Source organism: Oppia nitens, unplaced genomic scaffold (genome assembly GCF_028296485.1).
Source record: "Oppia nitens isolate AA-2021 unplaced genomic scaffold, nextdenovo-longstitch-racon4-pilon3 scaffold5_pilon_pilon_pilon, whole genome shotgun sequence".
Lineage (NCBI taxonomy): Eukaryota > Metazoa > Arthropoda > Arachnida > Sarcoptiformes > Oppiidae > Oppia > Oppia nitens.
In genome coordinates this window covers 356,347-368,339 of record NW_026533243.1, presented here as the reverse complement: position 1 = coordinate 368,339, position 11,993 = coordinate 356,347, and the positions used below count along the sequence as shown (strand labels likewise).

The 11,993-nt window shown below is 21.3% G+C and overlaps 2 protein-coding genes across 2 annotated transcripts; both read right to left on the bottom strand.

Moving 5' to 3' along the window:
- Positions 1 to 4,897: 4,897 nt before the first annotated feature.
- Positions 4,898 to 5,155, bottom strand: LOC128961074 (uncharacterized). Its single transcript, XM_054307283.1, has one exon. It carries the CDS (start codon positions 5,153 to 5,155, stop codon positions 4,898 to 4,900), a length of 258 nt encoding a protein of 85 aa, XP_054163258.1.
- A 3,265-nt stretch (positions 5,156 to 8,420) lies between these two features.
- On the bottom strand, positions 8,421 to 8,699 carry LOC128961071 (uncharacterized). The gene has a single exon (XM_054307281.1). The coding sequence runs from the start codon at positions 8,697 to 8,699 to the stop codon at positions 8,421 to 8,423; it is 279 nt and encodes a 92-aa protein (XP_054163256.1).
- Positions 8,700 to 11,993: the final 3,294 nt, after the last annotated feature.

The following is an 11,993-nucleotide window of genomic DNA, read 5'->3' as shown; positions in this document are numbered from 1 at the left end:
AAACATAGTAAACGTTTGGCTATGTATTCAAAATTATTGGTTAATCATTATCTGTATCAGACCTATTGGGGACAGTTAGCTTTGAGCAACTTTTATATGATTTATGCACTTTTAATGGCCTATTTGGACAGCAAATATGATTACACATTAATTGGTATATTGTTTGCAGTGCTAACCAACTACTATTATATCCAACAAATGGCTTCAATGTCAACTGGCGGTGTCGTCCTATTATTTATGGTATGTCAGTCACTAAAATACTCGTTCATTGAAGTAAACGATACGATTGTAGAGTCTATTAAAACGGATAACTGGGCAAAATTGATGAGTGCTCTAAGTAGACATAACAGTCTATGCAAACTAGTCAAACAATATAACGATTTCTATAAATATATAATATTTATATTGTATTATATGTCGGTTCCTGGTTTTGAATTGTTATTATTTCTAATATTTGCTGATAAATCCAAACTAATATCCCGGTTAATATTGGCCATTATTTTTCTAATACTATTTAGTTCACTATTTATATTCAATATGATGTGCACCTGGATATCCAAACAAGCTCACCGTCCATACAATGTAATGTTTAGTGTGATAGATAAAAATCTGCCATCAATTAGAGTCAAATACAAGTTATTAAAATTTATTGAACACTTAACTGAACCGGAAATTGGTTTCTATTGTTTAGATTTATTTCCAATGAATAACATGGAGTTTACATTGTTTGTCATTAATTTTATTGCTAACCATTTATTACTATTAATTAATTTATAATTTAAATAGTTGTTCAAAATAATTGTTAAATAAATAATGTATTATAAATTTTTAATATATATATATATATATTTTATAAATGTTAATAATAATAATTAATATTATCATTAGAAAATATATTAAATTATGAGTAGGTTTATGTTAAACATATTAGTTAATAATATTTTACAATTAATTTCAATGTTTTTCAATAATTCGTATAAATATTTATTTTAGTAAAATTTTATATTTAATTAATATTATAAAATACTATTTATTATCAATTAATATTATTAATATTATTAATATATCAATAATATAAAATTTTATACATAATGTAAAAATGTTAAAAAATATTATAAAATTTATAAGCAAATAGTTTTAATTTAAAAATTTTTATTTATGCTTTTACTTTGTATTAACAGTTCATAAAATATAAATAAAAATTATTAATTAAATTATTTTTTGATTAAATAAAATAATTTCAAAATAGTTAATATTACATAATAAATATTATATAATAATAATATAATTTTAAATTGATTCAAATAACTTAATTGTGTTTTAAAAAATACATAATAAATTATATATTTTTTTTAATAATTTAGAAATAAAAATTCACATACATTTTTAATCAATTTTATGATCATAACAATATTATTATTAAATAATATAAAATCATATTTTTTTTAACCAAATGCAGGTATRCCACCGGCTCCACCTACTCCACCGGGAAAGCCACCACCGAAACCTCCGGGGAAACCACCATTGAATCCGCCACCAAATCCGCCCGGAAAACCACCTCTGAATCCGCCACCGAAACCACCGCCACATCGCTCATCAGGTTTTTCATTGATGTGTTCATCGCTTTCCAAATGATTGTCTGGCAGTACATGGGTTGACACCAAACCAACAATTATTAGAATCAGAGCAAACAGTTTCAACATTATTGTTGTAATCAAATTGTATGTTCAGTTACTTTAATAAAAAAATTACAACTTTTACTATTAAACTAATAATTGTCTCACTATTTATATCATTTAAAATTAAACAATTGATTTATGTATTATTTTATTTTGTAAATGGAAGTTAACTAGCTAAAATAAGTGTGTTTAATGACATTTAATTATTTTATAATTAATTGACTAATCATATATGTCCTGTTTTAATATTGTTATAATATACTTTAATTAATTAATTTTTAAAAATTATAATGTTATTATAAGTTATAATGTACTGTACTTGTACTTGTGTATCATAGTAATGCTATTTTCATTAACTTTTTTGATTAATTAAATTGCTACCAGGATGGTTATCTACAATTTTCAATACATTGACGTAAAACATAAATCACTAACATATTTTAAGTTTAATTAACTAATTTAAAAAATTTAGATTAAAATTATACATTTTATAGATAGCAATAAAATATTAATATTGATAATAATATTGTATTTTTGTAAATAAAAATAGAAAATATTATTTTAGTTAAGATTATATTAATATTCGAAGATTAAATATATTTGTTTTTTCTGCTGATCTGACTAACAATTAGTGTTGGCAAAAAAGAGAAATTTATAAAATAATAGGTAAATTTCTAGAAATTTTCTAAAAGAAATTTCTATCTATGGATCTCCATGGTTAATTATGTTTTTTTTAAATATTTGTAACTTGCTTATACATTGTTTTTACAAGTAAYATGTAAATATATTAGTATTTGTATATTAATTATTAATTAAAATAAAAATATTATTTATTCAATTATATAAAACCATGATAATATATATTAGAATGATGAATAAAATTTTACAAAACAGATTATTATTAAATTATTATAATTATTTTATATATAGGTATCCTATTTTGTATAATATATGTATAGTATTACAATATCTATAAATATGCGGATCCCATAGTATAATAAAACAGTTAAATTTCTATAGAAATTTATTCATGATAAATTTTCTAGAAACTTTTTCAAAGAAACTTATTAGGAATTATTTGCTCATCTCTACTAACAATACTATTATGAATTACAATGCGATATATAATAGTATTATATAATAATAAAGTAAATTTTCTAAAAAACATCTAAAAATCAAAAAGTAATTTATTAAAAATTTCTATTTTCTATGTATTATAACAACAGTTATTAAAAAATATAAACAGATATTCATAAGTAAAAATATTTTTTGATTAAACAAAATAATCTGCTAATAGTTAATAGTACAGTAATTACTAAATTAATTTAATATATAAATTACATTTAAAATAGTTGAATAATTTTATTAAAATTAAAAAATAATAATATTATTTTAAATTGACTCAAATTATTTTATTGTGTTTTAAAAAATACATAATACAGTAAATTATATATTAAAAAAATTGAAATAAATATTCACACACATTTAATTATTATTATTTTTTAGTTTAAAACAATAATATTATTATTAAATAATATAAAATCATATTTTTTTAACCAAATGCAGGTATACCACCGGCTCCTATTCCACCGGGAAAGCCACCACCGAAACCTCCGGGGAAACTTCCATTGAATCCGCCACCAAAACCATTACCAAAACCTCCCGGAAAACCACCTCTGAATCCGCCACCGAAACCACCGCCACATCGCTCATCAGGTTTTTCATTGATGTGTTCATCGCTTTCCAAATGATTGTCTGGCAGGACATGGGTTGACACCAAACCAACAATTATTAGGATCAGAGCAAACAGTTTCAACATTTTTGTAAACAAATTGTATGTTTAGTTACTTTACTATTAAAAATTAGTAATAATTATAACTTATAATATCAGCTTGATAATTGTCTCACTATTTATATCATCAAAAAATTAAGCAATTTATTTTTTTGTATTATATTATTTGTAAATAAAAAATTAACTAGTTAAAAAATTAAGTGTGTTTAATGACAGTTAAATATTTTTTTTATGATTGATTAACTTATCATATATGTCCTGTTTTAATATAGAAGAAAATAGATGTATATTAATTTTTAAAATTATTTTATTGTTATATTTCACATTACTGTTAAAATATTTTTTAACAAAAAAAATTTGTGACAAATATATTTGCAATTTTCATTTACTGTTTGATTAATTAAATTAATTTATTTTCAAGGATATATATCGATATATAGAAGTTACTATGTATTGACGTAAAACATAAAGCATAAATATGCTATAAATTTAATTAATCATATGATTAAAATTTATATGTTTTAAATTTTTAAACAAATATTAATATTTATAATTGAATATTGTATTTTTGTAAATAAAATAGTAAATATTATTTTAGATATATATATTTTTGATATATTTTAAATTAATTATATAAAGTCATCGATGATAATTTATTTATTAAAAAAATGTTTATAAAGTAATAGTATGTAATATTTTATTAGGAAAAAATGTTATTATTGCAAAATAAAATCATAAATTACATAATTAGAGATTTATTTGTTAATCAAATTGAAATCATATATATATATATATTGTTTATATATATATAGTTAGTTGCTTTCAAATATATTGATAATTTAATAAAATCAATATTAAACATAATTAATAAATTATATATATAAACTAATGCATTTATTAGTTGTCATTAACGATTCACAATATTCGCATACACTAACCGACCTCCAGGTATGGGGCACTGGTAGCCGACACCAGCTATGAATACCGGTAATCCTAGACTACTGTCACCGGTTATATAATAGTTGATTCTGTAGTTGTTTTTCTGTATAAACAGTACTAACAAAACTATTATAACAATTGTATAAAATAGTATAATAATAAAGAAAAATTTATAAACATTTTTTAAAAAAAGTAATCTAAAATATTAGAAATATATTACTATATATATATATATAATATTTTTTGATTATAGTATATAAAATAATCGGTTAATAGTTATTATAGAAATAAATAAATTCTATTATAATMAAATAATTTTATTGAAATTAAAAAAATAATATAATTTTTACTTGATTTAAATAATTTAATTGTGTTTTTTACAAAATACATAATAAATTATATATTTTAAAATAAAATTTAAATAAATATTCACGCACATTTTATTATTATTTTTCAACAATAATATTACTATTAAATAATCATATTTTTAACCAAATGCAGGTAAACCACCGGCTCCACCTACTCCACCGGGAAAGCCACCACCGAAACCTCCGGGGAAACCTCCATTGAATCCGCCACCAAAACCTCCCGGAAAACCACCATTGAATCCGCCACCGAAACCACCGCCACATCGCTCATCAGGTTTTTCATTGATGTGTTCATCGCTTTCCAAATGATTGTCTGGCAGTACATGGGTTGACACCAAACCAACAATTATTAGGATCAGAGCAAACAGTTTCAACATTTTTTCTGTTGTAATCAAATTGTATGTTCAGTTACTTTACTAYAAAAATTAGTAATGATTAWAACTTATAATATCAACWTGATAATTGTCTCACTATTTATATCATCATAAAAAAATTAACAATTTATTTGTGTAATATATTATTTGTAAATTAWAATTAACTATCTAAAACAAGTGTGTTTAATGAAATTTAATTATTTTATGATTGATTGACTGATATCTTGTGCTTATAAATCTATTTTTAAAATTATCTTATTGTTATAATGCCTATTACTTTACATTTGTTTCATATATTATTATTAAAATAAAGCATATTTTTTTTGTAAAAYTATTTGATTAATTAAATTGCTACCAGGATATTTATCTACAATTTTCAATATTGTTGACGTAAAACATAAAATTAAAAGGATTTATTTGTTAATCAAATTAAAATCATATATACAGTATATATATATATATTATAAATTATAGTAATGTTATTTACCTTAAAATAAACTTCAGTTTTTTTGTAAGTTATTTTTTATCGACTATTATAACATACAGTACAATGACTATTGAATCATTTATTGCTAATAAATTGAACAYATTTTGWGTAAATAAATATTTTTATCACCGAAATACCKGAGACTATRTCAATGATTGCYAACATTTCAGWCACGAGTTTAATTAGATTTAATTTAAATTATTKTTAAATATRTATAAATATAATTTTTATATACATAAAAAWTTTTACTATAAATTAAAGTTATTGAKACAGAAAAATTACTTTCATATAAAWTGCATTTATTTGCTTTGAGAAAACTAATTGAGAAAATTTAGTATATTTAATAAAAAAAATATAAATATTGAATATTTTATTGTCAATAAATTTGGACACACTTTGTGTTTGAAAAATATTTTTATTAACCTAAAACTTTTGGCTCAACAATTGGCAACATGAGTAATATATTAATTATATATACAGATTAAATGTCAATTAAAATTTTAAATTTGACTAATTTATCGTGTACAGTTAACTTTACGCTAAGCAAGGTTACTTTAAGTAACTTACTTAGTAAACCTTATATTAGTTAACTTATATACAGTACCTTGCTAATGCATTATATAATATTAATCAAATTTAAACTGTATATATAAGCTAATGCATCTATTAGTTGTCATAAACGATTCACAATATACGCATTGACTAACCGACCTCCAGTTATGTGGCACTGGTAGCCGACACCAGCTATGATTACCGGCAATCATAGACTACTGTCACCGGTTATATCAATAGTTGATTTTGWAGTTGTTTTTCTGTCTAAACAGGACTAACAGGACTAACATAACTATTATAGCAATCATTGTATCCAATAGTATAATAATAAAGAAAAATTTATAAACAATTTTATAACAAACAGAAATTATTTTAATATTTGTCTTTACTRTTAACAGTTGTTGAAACATAAATAAAAATTATTCTTTAAAATAATTTTTGAGTAGAGTATATAAAATAATCTGTAAAATAGTTATTATTATAAGAATAAATACATAAATAAATTCTATTATAATTGAATAATTTTATTGAAATTAAAAAATAAAATAATTTATATTTAAATAGATAATACTTTTGAATTAAAAATTTATATACATTTTTAATATTTTTTTAGTTAYAACAATAGTATTATCAATATTATTAAATAATAATAAAATCATATTTTTAACCAAATGCAGGTATACCACCGGCTCCTACTCCTCCGGGAAAGCCACCGAAACCTCCGGGGAATCCACCGAAACCACCATTAAAACCGCCGGGAAAACCACCTCTGAATCCGCCACCGAAACCACCGCCACATCGCTCATCAGGTTTTTCATTGATGTGTTCATCGCTTTCCAAATGATTGTCTGGCAGTACATGGGTTGACACCAAACCAACAATTATTAGGATCAGAGCAAACAGTTTCAACATTTTTGTTGTTGTAATCAAATTGTATGTTCAGTTACTTTACTTTAAAAATTAGTAATAATTTTAACTTATAATTTCAGCTTGATAATTGTCTCTCTATTTATATCATTTAAAATTAACCAATTGATTTATTGTATTATTTTTATCTTGTAAATGGAAATTAACTAGCTAAAACAAGTGTGTTTAATAAAATTTAATTATTTTATGATCTATTGAYTAATCAATCATATATATCCTGTTTTAATATTGTATGCTTAATATGCTTATATATTTATTTTYAAAATTATTTAAGTGTTATAATGCCTATTACTTTACTTTTRTATCATATATTATTTTTTWWAAATGTAACATATTTTTTATAAACATAWAAAATTTATTTGAAATTTTCATTAACATTTTAATTAATTAAATTGCTACCAGGATATTTATCTACACATTTCAATATATTGACGTAAAACATAAATCACAAATAAATCAGTTAATAATATTCACTAATTAAAAACAATGTTTTTTAATAATTTATTTTCTATTTATTTTATATATTCAATGTTTATTATATAAATATTATAATTAATTTTATCAAAATATTATACTTAAGTAACAATCATACATATTATATCAATAGTATATATAAAATTAAAATAAATTACCATAATCAAATATTGCATAGGTAAAATTATTTTTATATTTATTAATAATTGTTAAAATATTTTTAAGTTATAAGTCGAATAAACTATTAATATATAAATTTTAAGACAATTTGTGTATGTATTTTATTATTATTTCATAAACCTTATATAAAATAAATATTAAGTAAAACTAGAATTTAAATGTATAAAATTTAATTTAAAAATAAATAATCATTAGATTCAGTATATAGTTTGATAACATGATAATAGAATATATGATATGAAWATRTTATTATAYKGTATAATATAATATATCAATATTATTAATTAATAATTTTTTTTTTAAATTAAAAATGGATAAAAGTTTTATTATATATTTAGTATGAAATTACAATTAATTTACAAATACAGTTTTTTAAAATAAATTAAAATTATTTTTTTTATTAAATAAAATAACCTATTAATAGTTAATAATACAAGAATAAATAAATTATATTTAAAATAATTAAATAATAAAAAATAMTAATATAATTTTAAATTGCTTCAAATAATTTTTATTGTGTTTTYAAAAAAATACATATTAAATTATATGTTTTAAAAAATAATTTTGAAATAAAAATTCATACACATTTTTAATAGTTTTTCCGTTACAACAATAATATTATTATTAAATAATAATAAAATCATATTTTTARCCAAAWGCAGGTATRCCACCGGCTCCTACTCCACCGGGAAAGCCACCACCGAAACCTCCGGGGAATCCACCATTGAATCCGCCACCAAAACCGCCAGGAAAACCACCATTGAATCCGCCGGGAAAACCACCTCTGAATCCGCCACCGAAACCACCGCCACATCGCTCATCAGGTTTTTCATTGATGTGTTCATCGCTTTCCAAATGATTGTCTGGCAGTACATGGGTTGACACCAAACCAACAATTATTAGGATCAGAGCAAACAGTTTCAACATTTTTTTAGTAATCAAATTGTATGTTAAGTTACTTTAYTATAAAAATTAGTAATGATTTTTAACTTATAATTTTAGCTTGATAATTGTCTCACTATTTATATCAAAACATTATAAAATTATTTTATTGTTATAATGCATATTACTGTAATGTTGTATCATATATATTAAAAATAATTGTAACATATTTTTTGTTGCAAAACATTTTTTTCATTAACATTTTTTTTGATTAATTAAATTGTTTACCAGGATATATCTAGGATTTAAAAAAAAAATATATTGACGTAAAACATAAATCACAATTATATWAATATTTATATATTAATATATGTTATGCACCTGGATATCCAATTATATGCTTACTGGCCATACAATTTGTTGTATAGAAAGGGATAACTAAAAAAATATAYTATCAATTAGTTACGGGAATCCCGATTCAGGATACAAGTTATTACAATTTATTTAACACGGAAATTGGTTTCTATTGTTTTCTATATATTTAATATTTCCAATAAATAACAATTGAATTTACATTATTTGTATCATTAATATTATTGYTAACCAWATAAATAAATGTTATCATTTATAACTTATCTTATAATAACTAATTATGTAAAAAAACCTAATAACCAATTATATTGTTTAATTTTATAATAATTAATWTAATAAAAAATATTAATTTTAGTTTATTAATTAAATAWAACTRTTATACTACTATTACTACTAYTATTATTACTACTAGTGTTAAGAAAATAATTAAATCAAAAATTATATTTATCACACTGAAAAATAATAATAACCAAATTGATAATGTTAGATAGCATTTCTAGRGAGTAATTTATAGCATTAAAATTTTATTCTGGCAATGCTATCTATCATTATCAATTGGTTTTTAWTTTTGATAAAACATTAAAAACCAGTTAACAATAAAAATTTTATWATTTTATACGTTATTTAAATACTTGATTTATATTACAATAGTATTAATCTTATTAAAGTTWTCTTTGAAAATATYATATTGTGATTAAACATTTCGTGATCATTAGTCCTMCTGTCCTGTAATSTCTGGTAAATATTAATRTTTTAAATTTACTACAATTTATATATTACTTTATTATAAATTTTATACTAAACTTATTTAATATTTGTCATTCAAAACATTAGTAAWCATAGTGTTTTTACTGATTATATTTWWAAAAAAAATAAATTTCAAAAAGTATTTTATTATATAACTTTTTCAATAATTATTTACTAAAACAAACTACARAATTAAATATTAAGCAATATTTTGTAAACACAAAAAWTAACACAATGACTAATCCAATTGGTGTTTATATTATTTTTAAAAAAATAATAATTAATTGAAATATTAKTAGAGTTGGTAATCWTTTATCTTTTTYTATATTTGTTATAATAAAAACAATACATTGCAGTCATAAATAATATTWCTATTTTAAAGATAATTATTAGTATATTATTTWGTATTCAAAAAAATAAATATATTTTTAATGTAAATAATTAATGAATATTTCTGTTAGTACTTAACTGTATTAGATTTTTTTCTATTTTATTAGATATATTTTTAATAGTTAACATTAAGTTTACATTATTTTTCATTAATTGAAAAATACAATATAAAAACAACTAATTATATTATTTAATTTATAATAATTAATTTTCATTTTTAAATATAATTATTGTTACTTAAAGTAATAATATTACTAATGTTATGAAAATTCTCAATTGGTTTTTATTTTAGTTAACAAACCTCTTATTTACTTATTATAGGTTTATAAATGTTTTATAAAATTTCAAATATAAATTTATTCGACATTTAATTAATTGATTAATGTTAGATATTAAACTTATTAAAATTATTTTTAAAAATATAATAATTATGTAAACTTATACAAAATAAACTGTTTTTTAACTTACAATATCATATTTATTTAATAGTTATATTTTAGGYATTAAATTCAAAATTAATTATATAAATTACTTAAATATATTTATGTACAAAAATTATTATAAACTTTACATTTATATTTAATAAAAATATTAGTTTTAACAAATCAAAAAATTTTCAAMTAATATTATAAATGATGTATGAATTTGAGATGAAAACAATTTATTTAATATTTGTAGCAATTGTGTTAACCGATTCTCAGCACTCAAGTATYAAACACTACCCGTCAGTAACAGAGGACAAGTGTGGTATCAATAGTCAGTGACTGTTGATGAGCGGACACTGTCTTAAGTGGTCATCAAATGTTGGGACAAATGTTCAAAACGTACGGTTAGCTCAACCGTTTGAGTGGCCGTGGATTGCAGTCATTGATATATAYAAAACATTTTGGGGTTTCAAATATAACAGGTATTTGCAATTTATAATAATAGTGTATATCATTTGTAAATTATAAWTATATATATATATATATATATAWATATATACTAAGCATAAAATTAAATTTATAAATTATAATTAATATAATAAAATTRGTTACTTATTATAAAACATTTACTTTATATTTTAATTAAGTAAATGGTGTACTGGAGTTATATTGAATAGGAATTGGATAATAACAGCAGCACATTGTGTATTGTAATTAGATTTTTATTTTATTTATATATTATAAACTTAATTTTGTAGTTAAAAATTATTAATTTAATAAATAAAATATTTATAAGATCTGATCACACAATAAGTATACGACTAGTTCAAGACTATAGTCATGCATACGGTGTGGATATGTATGTCATTCAACCAAATTATACGGCATTCAAACATATGCCGATATTCTCGTATGGATATGACATYGCATTATTGAAATTGGATTCACAGATATTGATGACACAGTCGACGGGTGGGTATCCGACAGTTAATGCCATTTGTTTGCCCGACAGAGACATTGTTAACACCGATAAAGAGTTGGCAGTATTTGCCGGTTTCGGTAATACAGACGATAATGTGATTAATTCGGGTCCACTTAGAATGGGTTGGTTTCGTATGACTGAATCGTTTGATAACATAACCGATCGCTGGAATTATTTGATTATTTCAGAATGATATCCACTAAATGATGGCACATCTGCCTGTATTGTAAGTATATTTTGGGTAACTTTCCCAACTCGGGAGAAAAGTTCCCTAATAAAATCCCTTCAATTTTTCCCGGAAAGATATGGAAAATATTATATTCTTCCTCCTGTTTGTCCTTTAGAAATGAAAGTATATTTCATATTTCTTAAATAAATACATTTTTTCATAAAATTTAATTGAAATATTTTTAAAAATAAATT